This window comes from Phocoena phocoena, chromosome 16 (genome assembly GCF_963924675.1).
Source record: "Phocoena phocoena chromosome 16, mPhoPho1.1, whole genome shotgun sequence".
Taxonomy (NCBI): Eukaryota; Metazoa; Chordata; class Mammalia; order Artiodactyla; family Phocoenidae; genus Phocoena; species Phocoena phocoena.
Genome location: NC_089234.1, coordinates 71,988,387 through 72,011,183, shown reverse-complemented (window position 1 = coordinate 72,011,183; position 22,797 = coordinate 71,988,387). Strand labels below are relative to the sequence as shown.

General features: G+C 43.8%; 1 protein-coding gene across 5 annotated transcripts in view; it reads right to left on the bottom strand.

The window, feature by feature from the left end:
- Positions 1-22,797, bottom strand: part of FAM13C (family with sequence similarity 13 member C) — a 134,718-nt gene that overhangs the window by 26,743 nt on the left and 85,178 nt on the right. For all 5 annotated transcript variants that reach the window (XM_065894983.1, XM_065894986.1, XM_065894984.1 and 2 more), the window contains one exon: positions 16,118-16,202. In XM_065894983.1, coding sequence (XP_065751055.1) covers positions 16,118-16,202 — 85 coding nt within the window. The remainder of the gene's footprint in view (positions 1-16,117; positions 16,203-22,797) is intronic.

Below are 22,797 nucleotides of genomic sequence, written 5' to 3'. Positions count from 1 at the left end.
CAAGATAAATCATCGAGACTTAGAAGTGACAGAGGGCTTGAGACTGTCATGTTATTAAACAAAGATTATAAACATTCATTATAATGTCTTGCCTCTTTGTCATTTCTTCCTTCTGGGGATATGAAAGCCTTTCAAAATTCTGTCATGTTCGTTCTCACGGAATCTGGACAGAAAATATTACAAAGCCAACACACACCAAAAGATGGAAACAGAGATTGTTTCGGTCTGAGTTACAGAAGTCAGCATGGTCCAAAACTACAAAAATCCTCTCTTTATATCATATTATTTGCATATGTCAGAGAGTATATAACAACATGTTAGAGTGAAAAAAGAAAACAATTACATGGAACTGGAGAAGAAGATGATAGATTATGAGGGAGAATAGTTATAACAGAATTGCCAGTGAAGGAAGGGAGAGGAGGGTGTAGGGAGGAAAAGAGAAGAGAAGACAAAGGAGGAAGAGAGGGGTGAGGAGTCCCCAGATAGAAAATTACTCAGCACTCATTAAAAATGATGGAGAACTCAACATCAATATGGAATGATGCTCTGAATATACTAAATGAAAACCACACATTTCAACACAGAACAGTAATGATTCCATTTGCTATAAGCAGCATACATTTATGTCTACAAATAAATGCACTAAAAGATCAAAGAAGCTACATAGCAACTACAAAGCATGGTGGGATTAGGAAAGATTCTATTTCTTCTCCAAAATTTTATGTAGCATTTTATTTGGGACAAAAACAAAAACCAACAACGAAACCTGCTCTAAACCCTCTCCCCAGCTTGGCAGCCGTCTGCCTGAATTCTCACTGTGATCATTCCCCTTTTATATGAGCTCACTGGCTCCCCAACCAGGTCAGTCCAGAAAGTGGGCACCCCTGTGCTACAGAGGTGAGGGCAGGGGAATGAGAAACTTCGGGGCGCTGAGTGACGGTGGCCAGAGTGAGAGTCCCTCCATCCTGGCGTGCTGTACAGAGCTACTCAAGGAACAGCCAAAACCTTCTCAATTTTGCCCAGCAAACAAGTGAGGACGACCCAAGGCTTTCTCTTATTCTGACTACCCTAAAGAAAGAGGAAAACACACAGATTTTCTGGGTGAAGAAATGAATCTGAAAATACTGACAATCCACTTTTCCAAAATAACATTTATCACAATTTGGTACTGGATGAATCTTAATCAGGTTTAGAATGGCTCGAGCTGTCTAGAGCTTGAAATGCAATTTCCTTTGCGTAACATCAAAGTTCTGATTAGGTCCTTGTGTGTTTTCAGTTGGCTTCTCCCCTTTTGCGCTGTAGACTGGGAGGGTGGACAGTGCCTCCCATCGGGCCTTTGAAGCCGATCGACAGCACCTCTGTCAGCAGCTGAGGCTGGTCAGAAGCGGAAGGGGTGAAGACTGGGGAAAGCTGGAGCCAGATGAATGCCAAAGCCCAGGCCCAGAGGCAAGTGTGCTGGTGTGCCCGACACAGCTCGCCACAGGCAACACCCTGGCTAAGAATAATTCAGCCAGAAAACGCTGCCATTTGGCAGGAGCCCTAAGAAGAAACACGAATCATAGTTCCTAATCAGTAAACGACAGCATATACTAACAATGACCTTCAATACCCACCAGGAAGTGTCTGAGGCCCTCACCAAACCCTTTTCTTAAACCATTAGACTCTAAGAAGAAATGTATTTTATTCATGTTACCCTTTTCTGGGGAGCATCTTTTGGTAATAATGATGGGGAAGAAAAAGATCTTTAACAAGTACCTGGGACCAGCACATTTTTGTTGAAATTGTAAAGACGGAGTCCTTCTCTTCAGCTCATCTGTGGTGCCAGGGTCAAAATTAAATCCTTTTAATTTTCCTTCTAATTTTAATTTTAAATTTAATTTAATCCTCTTAATTTTCTCTTGGTGCTGTCTTATAATGACAAAATGGGGGCACTTGGGTTCCTAGCCATATGACTAATGTGGATGTAAGCGCTTAGCTTCGGAAACCCACAGAGACCTAAGATATGACTTCACAGAATCACAGGCCACTATGAACGCCATTGCAATAGTAACTGTAAACCTCCATTTACACGGCATCTGCTTTTTGTGGGCACTCAAAAAACCAGTGCTGCCTAACATCCTGACCTTTCTTCCCCCCAATTCACCACGAAAGGAAGCAGTAAGCCCGAAAGATCCCAAAGTGACCAGCTGAAAAGTGACAGTCACCCTAAGTGTCCATCGACAGACAAATGGATAAAGAAGATGTGGCACATATATACAATGGAATATTACTCAGCCATAAAAAGAAATTGAGTTATTTGTAGTGAGGTGGATGGACCTAGAGTCTGTCATACAGAGTGAAGTAAGTCAGAAAGAGAAAAACAAATACCGTACGCTAACACATATATATGGAATCTAAAAAGAAAAAGGAAAGAAAAATGGTTATGAAAAACCAAGGGGCAGGACAGGAACAAAGATGCAGACATAGAGAATGGACTTGAGGACATGGGGAGGGGGAAGGGTAAGCTGGGATGAAGTGAGAGAGTGGCACTGACATATATACACTACCTAATGTAAAGTAGATAGCTAGTGGGAAGCAGCCGCATAGCACAGGGAGATCAGCTCAGTACTTTGTGACCACCTAGAGGGGTGGGATAGGGAGGGTGGGAGGGAGATGCAAGAGGGAGGGGATATGGGGATATATGTATATGTATAGCTGATTCACTTTGTTATAAAGCAGAAACTAACACACCATTGTAAAGCAATTATACTCCAATAAAAGTGTTAGGGCTTCCCTGGTGGCGCAGTGGTTGGGAGTCCGCCTGCCGATGCAGTGGACACGGGTTCGTGCCCCTGTCCGGGAAGATCCCACATGCCTCGGAGCGGCTAGGCCTGTGAGCCATGGCCGCTGAGCCTGCGCGTCCGGAGCCTGTGCTCCGCAACGGGAGAGCCCACAACAATGAGAGGCCTGCGTACAGCCAAAAAAAAAAAAAAAAAAGTTAAAAAAACCTGGTAATCTGGTAATGCCTGAGCTCTTTGTCTAAACTAACCATTTGAGTCGAGAAGTGGCTTAATTAAATCAGTGGGTGCATGCCTATGTGTGCACATTTGTGTAGACAGGATTATTGAGATCTTTGCTCAGAAGAGACCAGGGTAGATTCAGAGCCAACCAGCGTTGCTGCCACCCTGGGAACAGAGCCCAGGCCACCACTTACAGACCCTGCTCCCCAACAGGGAGAAGCTTATGGCAATATTAAACTCGGGTGGCTTCTGATGGGACCCTGGGAGCACACTGCTTTTTCTTCCAAAGAAAGGCGCAACTTGCCAGAGCCCATGCTGTGATGCACCATGCTTTAGAGGGAGGGCCTGGGAGCCAGGGCTCGGGGTGCCCATACTTTCTTGTGGGGCTCCAGCAAGTTCACTGACCTCTCTCTCTGTGTCCTTGTTTGGACCACCTGACAGGGCTGTGACAGGAAAGTCAAAGGAGATCTGCTGTACAACCTCATGCCTTTAGTTAGCAGTATTGTATTATACACGTAAAAAGTTGTTAGGAATGTACATCTCATGTTAAATGTTCTTACCACAATTTAAAAAATTGTTTTCTTTTATCCTTCTTTGTATTTTCTACAATTTCTGTAATGAATGTCTTAATTGTATAGGAAGAAAAAACCAATAAAAGTTAATATAAAAATTTGGGGGAAAAAATGCATTCCTCGGAAGAGAAGTGAGAAACAACCCCACGGGGAGAACAAGAGAGAACGAAGACTGTGAATTTGAATCTCAGGTCCACCACCTGTTAAGAGGCACTTGAGCAAAAATGGGCCTTTTTAAACCCCAGTTTCTTCGTCTGTAAAATGGGGAGAATAAGACTAAGGGAGGCCTCTCCCTGCCTCTCAAGACTAAGGGAGGATGAAATAGGAAAACTGTATCCCCTACAAATTTTTGCCATATCCACATAAACCTATTTTTAATATATATGTATGTTATGTGTGTATATATGTGTTTATGTGTATATATATAATCTTAATTTCTTTGTTTTAATTTCTTTTTTACTGAAGTATAGTTGATTTACAATGTTGTGTTAGTTTTAGGTGTACAGCAGTGATTCAGTTATTCTTTTTCAGATTCTTTTCCCATACAGGTTATTACAAAATATTGAGTATGGTCCCCTGTGCTATACAGTAGGTCCTTGTTGTTTATCTATTTTATATATAGTAGTGTGTATATGTTACTCCCAAATTCCTAATTTATCTCTCCCCCTTATCATATATATAAGATTATATATTAAATACAATCTTAATTTCAACCGACAGTTTTCCCAAATGTCAGCTTCATCTTAGGCAATAATGGCCAAGAAGTCATAAATTTGATGTGCCAGTTACATTTCTTCAACTAATACACATTAAAATAAATTCCTATTAAAACAACGTTCACCTTTGTAGAGCATATTTGGCTAAACACTGAGATAAGGCGCAGAAACTGCTATATCGGTAACCATGAGAACCATCATTTTAACAATTATTAATATCAACATAAGGAAGTTGAATATTATCTTCTCTTACTGACCACCAACTCCACTAGGAGTCCTTATGGGGTTAATGTGGGAAATGAGAACCAATACACCCTCAACATACTGTACCTCCATAAATAAGTAAGAATAATAATCATATCTAATACTTATGCAGTGAGTCACTATGTCCTTGTAATAAGAGTTTTTGCCAAGTATTTAATCTTCGTAATAACCACAGGAGGCTGGGAGTAATGTGACCTGCGTTTTAATTTCAGGAGGGAAGGTGGTATGACTACGTGAGCTCCAGTCAGGGAGGGTTTGACCAATGCCCGTGGTAGAAGACTCCACATCTCCGACCTTGGAGGCCAGAGAGTATTTCTAGCAGGCCACTCACTGAGCAATAGGGACCACAGCTTAGAGAAGTCATTATCATCAGGTGTGAAGGCCAGAGCCCACTTCTGATCTGGGTGCAACCCCAGGTAGGAACAGATGCTGTATTACAGCTGTTAAATGAATCAGTCAGATTTTAAAAAACATTTTTCTAATGTGAATTTTTAAGTGATTCAAATGTAAATCAACTATACTTCAATTAAAAATTTAATTAAAAAGTAAATTAGGGGCTTCCCTGGTGGCGCAGTGGTTGAGAGTCCGCCTGCCGATGCAGGGGACGCGGGTTCGTGCCCCGGTCTGGGAGGATCCCACATGCCGCGGAGCGGCTGGGCCCGTGAGCCATGGCCGCTGAGCCTGCGCGTCCGGAGCCTGTCCTCCGCAACGGGAGAGGCCACGACAGTGAGAGGCCCGCGTAACGCATTAAAAAAAAAAAAAAAAAAAAAAAAAGTAAATTAGTAAATTAAGTGATTTAAAGTTTAAATAAATCTTTATCTGCAACCATTTGAGATGGACTGCTGAGATGAGTCACAAATTAGCCACAGGCTTGTGGGTTTGTTAATTTGCACTTTTGGGTTTACCCATCATGGTGGACCCATAGGCAGCATTCAGATACATTCCAAAATGCCAAACATCATGCCTCGGATGGTATTACGACACCATGCCTTTGACGGTATTAAAAACTAAATGAGTCAGAAACATGTACATGATTTTAATGAGGCTCAGGCATCAGAGTTCTCGGCCAGGCTCACACAAAAAGGGCCACCAAAATAAAACCAAAAAACAACTCAGAAACACCTGATGGATACACAATGGATTTAGTTGTAGGTGTGTTGAATTTAAGTTGAATTTAACCTAAGGCACTAATAGTTCACAAGAGAGAGAATATAGGTAGCCTGATGTCATCCCAGTAACTAAGCCTGGGGAAACAGATGGGCCTGCTTGCTCAGAGACCACTGAGAGGGAAGCAGTATCTCTGAGGTTAGGATGGGTGGGTAGGAATGAGAGCAGATGAAGACGGATTTCTGGTAGATGAGGCCGACTGAGCCACCGAGTGGGACAAGATTGGCACTCCAAGCAGGCTTCTATGTGCCAGCTTCCGTGGAGGACCACCAAAACATCAGTGAGCTAGAGGGGTGAGGAATTTGTCACCGTGAAAACAGGGGTTGGCTCCATGGCAAGCACCCTGCAGATCCCAAGAGGCAGTTTGACATCATGAATAAAAGCATGGGCTATAGTTTCAGAAACACCTGGATTCAAGTCCCAATTTTGTCAGATGTGTGACCTGAGACCCATTATTCAATCTTTTTCAATCTCAGTTCTCCCATCTGTTTCAGTGAAAATGACATCAGTATAAATAAATTGCTGGAAGGATTTTAAAAAGATAAGGAATCTCAAGGGCTTCATATAGTGCCTGGGGGACAGGGCATAATAATAACTCACCAGTAAATGACAGCTGTTGTTGTTTATATTTATGGTGGTAGCTTTGACCTAGTTAGGGAATTAAAGAGGGGAGCCGAAGGGGAAAATGAGTTCAGTTCTGGATGCACTGAGTTAAGAGGCACTTTTAGTCATCAGGTGGAGGTGCCCAACAACCCCTATATACGTGTAGGTGCGCAGCTCAAGAGACATAATCTAACTGGGTCCGACCTCATCATACACCGCCCTGTTTAAACACCCCTTCCGGAGTAGGGGCTGAGACGGTGAGCGCCATTTTTGTTTTGAAGGAGCCAATGTACTGATTTCAATTAAAATGAACAACCGGTAGATTAGAGCACTGGGTTAGCTGGGCAATGAGAAATTCCAAAATCCTTCCTGAAAACCAGAAAGCTACATGGATCAAGCAGCCTCAGCTCAGATCTAAACTTATTCCTTGCCTCTGCATTTTTGACTACAATCTTCTATTTAAATTTCCATCAGTAAATAGAGATCCAGGCTTTAGGTTTTTGAGTAGTTCTTAAACTTAATACTATCATTCCTGTTCCCTAGATAATTATGGAAAGACAATTTTGGAATATTGTTTTCTTGAGTCACTGCTATTATTTCTAACATATGCAACGCTTTTTGCCAAGTAAATGTAACATTTAAATCACAGAAATACATAAATACATAAATCTTCAGGGTACACTGTCACTGATTTAGAAGTCCAATAATAACGTCTATGCACTCTGAGACTTTTGCAGTTCTTTTTAAGTATTTTCACTGTCCCAATGGTAGAAATAAGGAATAAATGACCTCCAGTTTAAAAAAGGTAGGATCAACGAAGGCCCAAGCAAAGGAAGATCACAGTTTCATTCTGGGAGGTGTAAACGATTTGAACTCACCCAAATTTTCAGTATTATAGTGATATTCAATAAATTTAAGTGTCTAGATGAAATTTAATAGCTATCTTAAATATGCTTTCATTTCACATGGAAACTGGCTTAGCAAAGTAAAGTGCCAAGGGAAAAGGAGGGTGTAAAGACCTCTAGATTGAATGGAGACAGAGGAAGACAACGCGGCAAGGTAGTGGGTGAGAAAGACGAGGAGCCGGAAAGCTGTGGGGGAAGAAGAAGAAAAACACAGACAGCACGATGGTGAGGGTGGGTGAGAAGGCAGGGTGACAAAGGCTGAGCTCGTTCTCAGGAAACGGGTGGTGGAAGCAAACCTCTAGCCCGAGGCGGACTGAGGTCTTTGCACGTTAGTGACTTCTACCAGAACTCAGAACCGTGCTGTGGGCTACAGTAGTGTGAGCCACACTGAGGACAGGGTCAGGTCGCCAGATCTCTGTTGTATGGGGAAAGGGAAGAAGTCTATTCTTTGCATTGTTCTGGAGGAGCACATATGAGGCAGGGATCATTCATATTTTTGGAAGCAGTTTCTACACAGCACCAAACCAAATGCACCACTTGGGAAGAAAAGAAGAAGTGATCTTCTAGACAAATCTACTGAGCGACTACATGAATGTCTACACTTTCCTCTGATTATTCAAGACTTAACTTCTCTGCCTATATGCACACTGTCGAAGAACCACTGAGAAATAACCAAGGGAAATAAATGGCCGATGGTGTCTCATCTCTGAAAACATCTTTTCCCCTCCCCGTGTCACAAAAGTGGACCAGAGTGCTCAGCTAGGCTGTGAGGGTGGGGAAGGGGAAGAAAGAGCAAATATCACCTGTGATAGTGCACAAGATTCAGAAGCACCCTGCCGGTACAGAGAGAAGGCTGGATGCCGGGATGTGATCATTTCTCAGCCCAAACAACTTTCCGTGTCTTCTAGTTGATTCCTGTGCAACTGATCACCTCAGCGGGAAAGCTGAGAAAAATCTGCTGGGAAGGTAACAAGGGCCATTTTCAAAAGAGGCTTTTCATTTACGAGCAGACGTGCTTTGAAAAGCAAAAGGGAACTTATATACAAAGCAAACAGGAAGACTACGGAAAGAAATTCCAACCTTGGCTGCAGGCCGTATCTTCACAGGCTCGTTCAATGTCAGTAAGGAAAAATTAATCAGAAAAAGTTGGACCCGCAGTTCCACATAGAGACATGGAAAAGTATAATTCTAGGTTCCTGGAAGAGTCAGAAGAGGCTGTCCACTTTGGGTCTGGGGGCTGTTCAGGGCAGTGTCAGACACTGAGCATCTAGGCAACCTGTCTGATCACTTCTAGACTCTCCTTCATAAGCATGCAAGAATAACCAGAAAGAAAGGTATTTAAATGACTGTAATATACGAGAAATTATGTGCGCATATGAGAACTCTCTGTACTGTATGCTTGATTTTCTATAAACCTAAAACTTCTTAAAAATAAAATCTATTAATTAAAACACTAACATGTCTATAAGCCCACTGGTTAAAAGCCTGGGCTATGGAGTCAGAGCCCTGGGCTTGGTCCAAGATGCCACTTACTAACAGCTATTAGGTCCTTGGCCAGATGAGCCTCTTCACACTCAGAACCCTTTGTAAAATGTGTGGCGAAGACAAATAGGACAATACATACACCACAGTCCTCGGCCTGTCTTAACAACTGAATTTAAAAAAATCTTTTAATAATCACCTGGTGGTTTAGGTCACAGGTCTGATTTTCTCCTTCCTTATAAGGCAGTTATAGAAATGGCATCAGAGAACTATACTGTCATCTATGAATTTTGAAATCATTTTTTAAAATGCTCTATTTGGAAAACAAGGGGTTAATGTGAAGCTCCCTCTTTCAGAAACTATGAAGATGGCGATAAAAGCATCAGAGAAAAATTATTAACAGTAAAGACCTTTTCCAACCAAGTTATGTCATAGGTTTAGCACAGGATAGATTTTATGGTAACAAATGTAGCTTCACCTTTAATAAGAGGTAGTTACTCAACCATCAGCATTGTAGATTATCACTGTTATAAATACCTTTTGCTTAAGAGAACTAGGGTAATGTCAATCAAATGCAGGACTCTAGAGAGGACGTAGGGAATCAACAGTACTAAATGTCATTTCCACACCTTGAAAGTCATTAGAAATTATGATAGAATAGACATTTAAAGACAAATGCAAGCATTATTCAACTGGAGGAAAGGCATATAAGCTCTGAATGCCCAGCTTTTAAAATAATGATGGCTGACATTTACTGAGCATTTACCACAGGTGATGTGTTAAGACCTTGATAGGTATTATGCTATGTCATCCTCACAACAACTCTGAAAAGTAGATACTATCCTTTTTCCCTTTTTAAAGAAAAGGAAACTGGCAGAGAGGTCAAATAACTTGTACAAGATCACCCAATGAGCACCTCAGGTTCTACAAAGAGCTATGTTTCTGAACAAAGCAGAGCCAATGAATATAATTTATTTGGGCTTTCAAGAACTCTATGGCATGGTGTTCATACCAAGAGTTATTTAAAAACAAAACCAAATGATGACTGGGCTAAATGTTTTGTAATGGATAAAAAATTCACTTAATAATATGCCCCAAAGAAAGAGCTGAATTAGTATCTTGATGACAGATGTGTCAGTACTAATCCTTGCAGACGGATCCTGGATTAACCTTATTTCACATTTCAGAAATCACCCTGAAGTGGAAATAGAGTCCCAAGTCTAAGTTTGTGGATGACGTTAGTATTTTTCAAAGAGTAAAATGCAAAGCAACCACAGAAGAAGCTCACAAACCATGAGGTGGCTCCACAGCGGCAGATGACCTTCACTGTGGGCCAGCAGGCTCTTCCGCTGGACAACACTAAGCCATCTACACCTAACACACAAGGAGCACTGGACTAGTAGTTTCATGGGAAATGGGATTTTTGGAGCTCTTACAGACTATATTGATACGACAAAAGGGTCTAGAAGACAGTGTACATTTCTAGGAAGGGTATGGAAAGCAATCCAACAAGCATAATTACTTTGTAACTAGTTTATGAAACACTCCCGCTGCCCATGTTTTTTAGGTATTAATTCATCTTTTATTGAGATCACTGTAGTTTCACATGTAGTTGTGAGAAACAATAGATCGCTTGTACGCTTTGCCCAGTTTCCCCCAATAGTATCATTTTGCAAAAGTATAGGACCTATGCCCATCTTTACAAACAAAATTCTACTACTCGACTCCATCTGGAAAACACTATGCAGGTCAGGGAGATACACATGAAGAAAGGCACAGGGGCCTAGAGATGGTTAAGATCAGAGGAGCTGAAATGACTATAGGAACAGAGGGGCTGCAATAGGTTAACCAACTACAAATCTAGATGCCTCCAGTCTAACAAAACAAAGTCAGGGATGGATTTTTAAAATGACTTTAAAACCTATTAGTTATACAGAGGGCACATAGGCTGTCTTTGGGCTTAATTTCAGATTCTAGAATATCAGAATCATGTGGACTTAACATTTAGACAGGATGGCAAATGGTATCATGTGAAACACTTAGACCACAGAGTCTGATTGAGGAAACTCCCCCAACTCCTCCCCTTTCCTCCCAACCCCCCACCACTCAGTACTGTGGGACTGCCCACAAGTTACATTAACTCCCTAAGTTCATTTCCTCATCTTTCATCTGGGGATAATAATGGCACCTTCCTCCTAGGGTGGTTATGGCCATAAAGTAAGAAAATTCATGCAACAATGCCTGGTGCAAATGAAGAGGTTATTGTTAGCTAAGGTTGATATTATTCATTTAAAGACCTTTAAAGCACGGTTTCTAAACTTTGGCACTCTTGACATTTTGCACCAGATAACAATTTGTTGCGGCAGTGTTGGGGCAAAGGGTGTCTTGTACATTGCAGGGTGTTTACCAGCACCCTTGGACTCTACCCACTGGATGCCAGTAGCACTCACACTCCAGCTGTGACAAGAAAATAATGTCTCCAGATATTGCCAAATGTCCCGAAGGGGGCAAAAAAACAAAAACAACAAACAAACAAACAAAAACACCCAGGTTGAAAACCACTGACTGCTGTTTTAAAGGAACCAGTTTAGGACAAGAAGATGAAGTACTACTTTCTACAGTGACAGCCATTTTCTAGTCAAAGCAACCAGTGCTATATACTAAAAACATAAAAAGGTTCAAGAAGGATTTAGAAATAACACACACACACAAACTCAATGTATCAAGTTTCTAAAAGACATTTGGAATCTGGGTACTTCTGACGCTGAGGTAATACAGACTCCCTCTTATTGATTTTAAAAGACTGTCTGGGGCTGCTGCCAGATAGGATGAGACATTATGTGGATGATCAGGCCCACCTAGTAGGAGACCTGAGATGCTCCCTGTTCCTGAAACGCAATTATGAACTGCACCTGCAGCAAAAACCCCCTTTGTGGAGCCCTTGGAGGGTACTGAGTTCTACAAAGTGTTCCTGAATCTCCCTGAACATGAGAATCACCAAGGGGAGCTTTTCAAACGTGCAAAGTTTCAGGCCTCATCTCTACGCTTTAATTTTGCATCTTAGGGTGGGGAGCCCAGATATCTGTACGTTTAATAAGCACTGCCAAGTAATTGGGAACATCTGGTCAGATAGACAGTGTCTTAAAATACGACAGAGAAGGTCAGGCTCTCTTCGAGTCTGCCCCATTTCAACTTCAACCTTAGGAAGAGACCTACAGACCATACAGTATTCTTTACGGGAATAATTATAGACTGTACCTAGATATACTACATTAGTGCTTTCAATCAACGTTAGCAACAAGGCTTTTTACCCAAATGGAAAGTTCAATGTGAAAGTCAAGATTTTATAATAAAATAATTAATTAGGTATTGCTTTAGAATTATTACTTACAGTAATAAGTCTTCAGTTATCTCCAGTGACAGCTTTTGCTAAAAATTCCATCACCTGTGCTCAGACAGAACAGGGGTTACTATGCTTAGTCATGGGGAGCAATGTCAAATGGTCCTTGTAGGTTGAAAATGACAATCTGGTGAAAAGACAATCCTCATTCCATTTTCCCATCAACACCACCAGAACAGATGCTTACTAATGTCTGGTGGAAACATTTGCTTCAGCTGTAAGAGAGGGCTGCTGATTCAGTTAGAGGAATTTGAGCCTATCGTGTGGGTTTCCATCTCGCATTATGCGGTTTGCAACCTAGAGGTAGGGTGACCAGCTGTCCTGGATTGCCTGGAATTGAGGACTTCCCAGCATGCGGAATTTTTAGTGCTAAAACTGGGGCAGTTGGTTACCCTCTGTACAGTCCCAAAGCTGCCTTGCAGCTGGTACCTTCTGTATCCCTCTTCTCTAAAGCCCTCTACATCCCTCAGATCTGTCCCTGTCCCCAGCCAGTCCATCTCGAGCTCTAGCTTGAGCACCTTTCTCCTGAAGTGAATGGACTGAGCCAACTGGTCACAGACCCTAAGGTATAAGTCCATGTGGTCTGTGAGCTTCTTTCCATTGATGAAACTGAGTCAAAGAAAACCTAAGAGAACCTGACCTTCTTTCTCTCTTAATTCAAGACACTGTCCACTTAAACAGTGGCTCCCAATACTCAAGAATGTTTACGAAATATAAAGACTCCAGGACTTCCAACCCTAGACGGTCTAGAGATGAGGACCGAAAATCCCCAGGTATAAAAGCTTGCTGATAATTGTGATGTGTGGGCAGGTTCAGGAACACTCTCTAGAACACAGTGTCCCTTCGGGGTGCCATAAAATCTGCTCTTGCTGCAAGTGCAGTTTGTAATTGGATTTCTAGAACAAGGGAGCATCTCAGGTATTTTACTAGGTGAGACTAATCTTTGTATCCTGTAAACTCAAGTTAAAACACAATATTCGATCTCAAGACATAGAGATTACGGTACTTTGCTCAGACCAGCATTTCAGATGCCCCCTGCAAAAGTTAAACAACTTCAGGGACTTCCCTGGTGGTCCAGTGGTTAGGGACTTGGCGCTTCCACTGCCGAGGGCCTGGATTCAATCCCTGGCTGGGGACCCTAAGATCCCGTAAGCCATGTGGCACGGCCCAAAAAAATAAAAATTAAAATAAATTTAAAAATTAAAAATCTAACCTTGACTTTTAAAGAAAAGTTAAACAACTTTACTTAAGTCATGCCTTAAATCAAGTCGAAAGTAAGGTTGAAACCTACTTAAATCACAAGTTTTATTTCTGAATGTTTGCTTTGAATGGTTAATTAGTAGCATATTATATCCAGATATTCCTGTAAAAATCCCTTGTTGGATTTTGTCCTTCTTATACCAAATATTCACATCAACAATTACTAATCCAATATTTATAGACATCTGAGGCCCAGGGCTAGATTCTAGACTTTAAGAGAAAAAAAAATTTTTAAGTTACTGTAGTCTTTTACAGACTTACGACATCTGTGCTAATCTATGCACCCACACTACCATCAGGGCTTTACGCACACACACACAAAACTATAGTTTCCAGGTATTCAAAGATCACTCAAGAAATCCATTCACAGGCCCCGAGTTAAGAACAGCTGATCTAATATGAGCATAAATTTCTCCCTTCTGAGTGACACGTGGACTAGAAAATGCAGGGCCTTCCTAGAAGAGTGTGTCTTGGAAGCCAGTGAGACCACACTAAATTGAACTGTGAAAGCCTCTTTCAAGTGCTGATCACTTTGGCAATATTCCTGCCAAATGAAGAAACTCCTTAGGTCCCTGAAAACATCTAGAGTAGGTGGTTTATAGATTGTGTCAAAGGTGTATTTTTTTAATAAAATTACAGTGAAACATGGGTGAAATAAAGCATTCCAAGGTCCAAAATCGGGGCTGGGACTTCTTCACTTTCCCTGCATCAATTCCCATGCAGTCAGTTTAGCTAAACGAGACTCCTTATTCACAAGCTCTGCAAAGGCCAAAAACATCAGGATAGGTTTTATCTTTGAAAACTTGCAGGAGCTGAAGAAATGTTCTTGCCTAGTGCACATGTGCACTTGTGCGTGTGCGTGCGCACGCACACACACATGCACACGCACACACACACGCACACACACACACGCACGCGCACACACACACACACACACACCCCAGAGTGGAAACCTCTCTTTTTCATAAACTCTCTTGGAAGGACTCTGGCGTATCTCAGATTCACCTACATTTTGGAAAATCCAGCATCCAGCCTACAGGCCTCCTCTGTAAAGAGCCTTTTGCCCATTTCTGCCATTTGACACCTAACATGGAATATATTGACGGTTCCTCTGTGTGGGTGATCCCTACATAAATTTAGTACATATTTCTATTTTATAAAGAATGTGTTAATAAGTTTATTCAAAATCCCGTCCATCCAGAATGAGAAAACGTAAAACTATTATTGACCTTTGGAAAAAATAAGACACATACACATAAAAGTCATGTTAAAATACGTATATATACACATATATGTATATGTGTGTGTGTATATATCTATATATGTATCTCCATATCCAACAGGCAGCAAATATTTTATTAAACAGTCTTTGCCAGATACTTGTGAAGCTATACAAAGCATCAGATAATTCAAAAGTTAATTTGTATTTGGCTTGGGACTTCTCTATGTGTTTTGTATGCTGTTTACAGGGTGTGGAATATGGGGTTGGTAGAAGAAGAAGGGCATTGTCTAATAATCTGACTCCAATCCCTAACTGGCTTGACACTGGCTCCTACCTGACTGTACTTGCATCTCATCCAAACACAATGGCCAACAGAGCAGAGGAGCTCACCAGGCAACAAGGACAGCCAACTGGCTACCTGCATCCATAGGGAAGTAATTTGCCACTTACCAGGAGGGCCACACTAGGCCTCAGTGTCCTTATTATGAATAGTATTATTTCACAGGTTTAAGGATTTAAATTAATAGCTATGAAGTGCTTAGAACAGTGCCTGGATCACAGAAAGTCTTCCATAATAATAGTAGCTACTATTACTAGCTATTATTAGCCACTGTTATTAATACATATTCAAACACTGGAGATGGCCGTTTTGCCTACTTAGACCATGTGGGTCTGTTTTAAACCGTAATATCTTCAATGCACTATTGCTAATGGTATGGATACAGATTACCTTTGTAAATCTCTTCCTTCAACTCCTGGAGATAAAGGACATCTCATGAAGCAAGCTCACCTAAGCCTATTTCTACCATCCACTCAGAAACCAGTGTGCAAACCTCTGACCCACTGATGTTAGAAAAGATAAGCTGTGCTCTCATTCCTGCCCATATACATTTAGTACTTCTTTCCCATCAAAGTCTTCCTGGGAGCATTGATTTGCGTTCTGCTTGCTAGCCAACCTACTATCCCCGAGATTAAAACTAGAGAAACTAACAGCCAAATGAGACCCAAGTTTGAGACTTTCCAACACAGAAATTAATGCTAAAAAAATGAGACAGAAAAAGACAATATAGCATTGGAAGGAGCTGTGTCACTCACCTCCACCTTCCCTGGGGTGATGGATCATCTTACAAGCAGTTAACAGAAGAAACGAAGTAGCAATGTTGAAACTCCCCTAATCCCTCAAAAATATCATGAGCTGAGTCTCCAGACAGCACAGATGACCTAAATCCAGTGACATATAAACATGCCACTTGTGTGTCACAAGAGACCAAACAGGAAAATGAAGACCAGGTATTACGGGTGCTTTTCACCTGACACCATCTCTGGAAGTCTGACCCTTGGCCCCCAGCTAGAGAGGGAGATGTAGATTCCAGCACATCTTCATTCCTCCTGCCCCCGCCCCCACTCAGCTCCCCGGTGCACCAGGCACTATTTCCCACGGGGCCGGGTTTAGGAGGAAGCAGCAAGACGTAGAACTACCCTGACAGTACAGACGGGGAGCCCGCCCCCTCGAGCCCAGGCTCTTACCTGTGGCATCTGCCTCCTCAGCAGGTGCACTCTGGCTGGATGCTGGGGCTGGATCCTTGACTCCGTGCACCTGAGCGGCTTCTTCCTGGTGTGTCAAAAAGGCAGAGCACAGATCAGTTTCCAGGGCTTGGAGCTTCAGCAAGGGATTCTGCCAGCAAAAGCAGAACATCGGGCTGGCTCAGTTAGATCCTGAAGCAACGCTGGGTCTGCAGCTCCTTTCTCCGGCACCTGGCAGGAAGGGGGTCTCGGCCTCAGCTGCTTCAGGCAGGGCTGGCTGTGCCGGCATCAGAGGCGTGCTCTTCCACAGGCAGTCTCTGTTTCTGCTTCATATCAATCCTAACGTATATTGATTATCTGTGACACACGGGACTGATGATTTCGTCAGCAAGAGACACTGCACCCGGAGAACCAGTCTGAGAAGGTATCTGCTTCCCCAGTGGTTGAGCCTTTACGCTTTGCAAGTGTTTCATTCATTGTGCTGACATCAGGAGCGAATGACATTAGGCCCCTCCCAGGCTACCATTCATAAAAGCCCGCAGTGCACACAGTGACTGCTGCAGAGGCCGCCTGGCAGCTGGGAGGTGCTTCGGGGCTCCCTTATCTGCATCTGCGTGTGGGGTGTGTGCGTGCCTGTAGGTGTGTAGGAGTGTGTGTGTGTGTGTGTGTGTGTGTGTGTGTGTGTCTGTACGTGTATCTTCTGAAGTTACTCTTCTCACATGGAATGGATACAGCTGCCTTTTACCAAGAACAGAGTGGAGGGATGGAGGGAGATGACCTTGGTCCCTTAGTCTGACCCAGCCACTGAGGGAGAAGCGGTTTACCGTTCATCACTGCCAGCACAAACTCCCCACTCCCCCTCCTCCTTTCTCATTTTAAATTCCTCCAGCGGTTCTTAATAAGAGCAAAGTCAGACAGACTGACGCATGTATGCGTATGCTGCTGTGATGCAGACGCCCCGGCAAATTCATTCCCCCAACCAGGTCAAAGTGAGTCATGCCGAGTCCCTGGCTGGGCCCCAGTCCCCTGCAACAGGGCAGCTCTGCAGGCCCCAGAGCTCCTGGTGGGGGACGGGGGGCTACCCGGAGTGGAGTCGTGTGTCCTCTTCCCTGCTCTGACCCTGCAACACACACATGCGCACACACGCACCCAAGCACCTGCTGACAGCCCGCCTTCATATAACCTATTCCCCACACAGCCTCATAACCACCACTACATCCCACCCCAGACACACACCCCCAGACCATAGCATAGCATAGCATAGTACAGGGAGATCAGCTCAGTGCTTTCTGACCACCTAGAGGGGTGGGATAGGGAGGGAGACACAAGAGGGAGGAGAGATGGGGATATATGTATAGCTGATTCACTTTGTTATAAAGCAGAAACTAACACACCACTGTAAAGCAATTATACTTCAATAAAGATGTTAAAAAAAAATAAAAAGTACAAAAATTTTAAAAAACAGCTGCTCACTGAGGAATGTCTTAAATCTGTTGTCTCTTGGCCCTCGCAGGCTCAGGACCCCTCCTCTGCTCAGCTCAGAGTTGGAGCAAGACCTAGTACAAACCTCCCTGTGCTCAGGGGCTGCTGCCTGGGAGCCCACAGCTTGGATGAAGCATCTGCCTGACACCAGGCCATTTTTTTATAGCTTCTTCTTCCTCTCTGGGATGTCTTCCCAGAAGCGAAGTGTGGAAGCAAGAGCCCAAGGCTACTGACAGGTGGCACAGAAGGAGCAAGGGCACCAAGTTTCTGGAAAGATTTAGTACCCAAGCACCTGGGAAGCAAAAAGAATGATTCCAGGCAAGCTTCTAACTGAAGGACGTTGGATATTGGAGTGACCTCTCAAAAAGAGCAAAACTACTCTGAAAATTAAGAAATAATGCCGTGAGAATGTAAGACGGTACAGCTGCAACAGCAAACAGTATGGTGGTTCCACAAACAGGTGTTTCTAAAAATAGGTAGTTCCTCAAATATGGTAATTCTGAAAACAGAACTACTGTATGATCCAGCAAACCTACTGAAAGAATTGAAAGCAGTGACTCTAACAGATATTTGTATACCCATGTTCACGGCAACATTATTGACAATAACCAAGAAATGTATTATGGACTGAACTGTCTCCCCCAAATTCATATATTGAAGCCCTAACCCACAATGTAACTATATTTGGAGACAGGGCTTTTAAGATGCAATCAAGGTAAAATAAGGTCATACGGGTGAGGCCCTAATCCAATATGACCAGTGCCCTTATAGAGAGAGAGACACCAGGGATGCACATACACAGAGGAAATGCCATGTGAGGACACAGTGAAAAGGCAGCCATCTGCAAGCCAAGGAGGAGGCTTCAGGAGAAACCAGTTTTGCCGGCACCTTAATCTTGGACTTCTTACCTCCAGAACTGCGAGATAATAAATGCTGTTTCGGCCACCGAGTCTCTGGTATCTTTTTGTTAATGGCAGTCCTAACAGGGTATTAGCAGAATACAAGTTGGAAGCAACCCAAGTGTCCATCCGCAGATGAACTGATAAATAAAATGTGATATACACATACAGTGGAATGTTATTTAGCCTTAAAGAGGAAGAAAATTTTAACACATGCTACGACGTGAATGGACCTTGAGGATATTATGCTAAGTGAAATAAGCCAGTCACAAAAGGACAAGTATCTAGAGCAGTAAAATTCATAGAGATGGCAAGTAGTACGGTGGTTGCCAGGGGCTGGTGGGGAAGGAAAGGGAGTTAGTGTCTAAAGGGTACAGAGTTTGAGGTTGGGCAGATAAATAAAGTTCTGGAGCCGGATGGTGGTGATGGTTGCACTACCGTGTGAATGTGCTTAATGCCACTGAACTGTATACTTTAAAATGGTTAAAACGTTACATTTTATGTTATATCTATTTTACCACAATTTTAAAAAACAAAAAGTAAAAAGGAAAGAAAACCCGTCCTTCTCTACATTTAGAGGGAGGACGTGGAACCAGCCACCTCCTGTAAACTCTACGTGCTCTTGTAGATTCTACAAAGCAGAGGAGGACACGGCCTTCACACCGAACCAGAGGCCATCTCTGCTATATACTATGCAGCTAACTTGGGGCAAGAATCTTGGCTATTCTAAGCCTTAGTTTCCTCATGCATAAAAAGAGGCAATAATGACAGTGACAGTGGCACCTGCTCGAAGAGTTCAACAAGGGAAGGCACAGAGAGCACTTTGCACAGCATCAGCACGTGGGAAACACTCAAGCACTGGACTCCGTGGTTATTACGTTCATCTCCAAACCCCAGGGGCTGCTGGGCAGAGGGCTGGTGGTGTGGGAGGCCAGACCCCATAGCATCTCTTGACCTTGACTCATCACTCTACCCCCAGGGCCTCACTCCGCATCTGCCCAGGAAGGACCTGAGACTACGTGACTTGAAAGTTCCCTTCCAACTTTCCAGGAAAGAAAAGCAAACATGTCCGTGTACTGCGGCTGGTGCACAGAACCTGACAGAGTGGATGCCTGGAAGGTGTTTGTGGAACTGAAGCAAGTGTTCACACAACACAAATCAACAGCAAAGAATCTCACTGCAGAGGAGCTCGTCAGGTCACGTTCAGAGGACTCTCTCCTCCCCCAGAGAGTGGGGTGTAATGCTGAGACCCAGTTACCACTGGGAGTAGTCACAGGTGGTTCTCACCCGTCTTCCCGCCGTCCTCCTCCCTCACTTGTACTCATACTGAAACCGAACGGATGCTCCGAGCGTCGAAGGAGATCCATTTGCACGGCTGGTTTGTTCCTCTCTCAGACACCAGGTAGGAGGAAGCTTAAAGGAATGGGGGAGAGCAGAGTGGCAAATGGAACAGGAGAGAGGAGATGAAGGTCTCGAGGGACAAGAAGACATCCAAGGAGAAGGGAAAACATAAACTGCTGGAATTGAGGCAGAATGGAAGAAACTCTGCTCACCGACTGTCATCAGCTATGTCCCTCCCCAACCCTCACTGACCCCTTACCTGAGGACCACCTGCTGTTCCTCAGAACAGGGACAGAGAGTGGAGGCTTGGATGCCCCGTGTGGGATGGAGCCTGGTGACCAGAGAACGCACGACAGGGGAAGCTGGACGCTTTACCTATGAGCAATCTACGCCACTGTCACACACATGTCCTTCCAGTGGGCAACAGGAGGAATCCAGCCTGTCCCATCAGGGCTGAGCCCCACAGAGCCTCCCCTGAGAAGGCTGGAGCACTGCTTGCAACACACACGTGAGGGTCATGCCCCCAGCAGCTGTACCAGCACACGTGCAACTCCCAGGCTCCGGCAGCTCTCAACGCACAAAGAGATACACTGGGCTTTGGAGCATGAGACTGATGTCAGCCCCTTCCTCGTGGGGCTCCAGTCTAGTGGGGAGATGGCTACTACACTGTCATAGGGTGATGGAGGAAAGACACCACAAGCCTGCGGACAGAGTGAATAAGCAGCTGTTTCACTCTCCAACCTTGCCTGACTTGGTGACCTTTTATGCAGGAATAAGCTTTATCCCTACAGAAAAATCGAGGGCAGCCAACCCCTGTGGTCCCAGTGCTACCTCCGGCCCTTCTCTTGCTCGGGGGCCGCGGGGTGCGGGGGCTCCTGGTCCCTGGCAGGCTGCCCCCAGCCCCTCCCTTGAGGCCAGCCTGACAGCTGGCTTTTCCAGGTTTACATCCAAAGTCTCCCTGAATGGGTCTCTACGATCTGCAGGAAAACTGAACAAAGGCTGATGGATCCTCTAAAGAACAATGCCTACCTCTGCTTCCCCAGTTCTCCCATCTGGTCATCAAAGAAACCAGAGATACGTCCATGAAACCTAGGTGTGGTTTTCTACAAGCTAATTTTTCTCTTTTACATAATGGAAAATATGCGACTTGTTTTAGAAAATACTCTACTCATTTTCTCTCCTCTACAATTACCGGGTCCCACTTTAGTTGGTTGGAATAGAACACCCACACAGGCTGGATGGTGGAATACTATTTTAGGATGCCTTTGTCTGCAATTCACCAGTTGCAGAGGAGAGACAGCTTACTTTTAATTGCTGTGAAGCGGTTTCACGACCCTCTCCCATCCCTCTATCTATCCAAGAACTGTGCATAGATTCTCTGTGGCAAAATCAAACTGGAAATCTGCTCAAAACAGAGGATACAACAGGGTCCCAAACAATCCCATTTCTATTTACCACTCTCTTCCCTGAGCTTTCCTGTGTCCTGTGTAGGCTCCACCCCAACACACACACACACACACACACACACACACACACACACACCCCACCCCTCCTTTCCATCTACTCCCTGCCCCTACCTCCCCAGGCCTTGAATTCAGCTGTACTTGCTTCACAGTTAAATTTCCATCAAATCTTAAGCCAGTTCTGATTACCTCATCCAAAGAGGGCCCCCCAATTTCTCTTTTAGCATCTTGATTTTTTCCTTCCCAACACTCACTATAATATAGAATTTTATTTATTTCTCTACTTGTTTATTGTCTCCTTCCAGCTCCAGAAGGGCTGGAAGCATGCTGCCATTGTTCACGGCTGTACCTAGCACAATGAGTAGAATAGGGGCCAACCATAAAAATCCTGCATTGAATATCAGTGTTGTTTGCCTGGACCCTTTAGGCAGTACTTGGGAGGCCCTTCTGAGTATCCAATTTCAAGCCTCCTTGCTGCCCTGGTTCAGAAATTTTAAAATGCTTACGAATCACTGAGGAGTTTGTTAAAGACATACGCTCCCAGGCAGGGACAGACACGGATTCTGTGGCCTGGGGCAGGGTCACTTAGATGCAGGAGGTCCAAGGTCCACACTTTGAGAAATACTGCCCTATTCCCTAGGGACTTGACCCACCCTAAATGCTGCCTTGGTTGCCTGTTTAGCGCTACCTGTCCCAGGAACAATAGCTTTTCCCTGACCTCCAGCCTTCTGACAGCCTCACTGGCCTCCAGCCCTGGTACCCCCTGAAACGGGACCTCCACATCAGGAAGTATAAAGTATGGGGTGCTCAGAAGCAAGGCAGTGTTACCTCCTGAACTACTGCTGCCGTCCTCTGGGTGTTCTTGCCGAAAGAAGTGGGACTTCCTCCAATGGTGATGGCTACAAAAAAACGCCAAATTCACCCCATCCCTAGGGACACTGGGCATTTGGCTAATCCCTGTGGGGCCTGTGTTGCTTATGTCCCAGTATGCTTTGCAGCCAAGTCTAAGTGAAGACCAGTACACCTCGGCTCAGCCCATCCCAGCTTCCTCAGGATGGTCAGCCCTCACTGTCCTGCACTACCCAATGGAGAGATTCAATATAAGAGAACAAGCTATTCACTTCAAGTAGTCCTCTGTTGACAAGAGGATCCAGGTCTTATTCTGATAATAGCGGCACTTCTTTCTTAAACAAGGGCAATCTTGCCACCACACATGATAACCCACACCAAATTTCCTTCCAGCCAGATGATTAGATTTCAACCTAGGAAGAGGGAGTCCTGTACTTAGTTTTACCTGTTTGTGATATCCTCAATATGTTTACTTTATTAACTAAACAATAAAAACAAGATGTTTGGGAGAGAATAATATAGTTCTATAAACTCACGTTCTAAAACAGGACTCTGAGCTTTTCTACGTGATAAGATGTGGATTTTCGAAAAACAGAATATGTCTCATTTTCAACTCATGGAATGGACTTCAATAGTTTCCCAAGGTCAT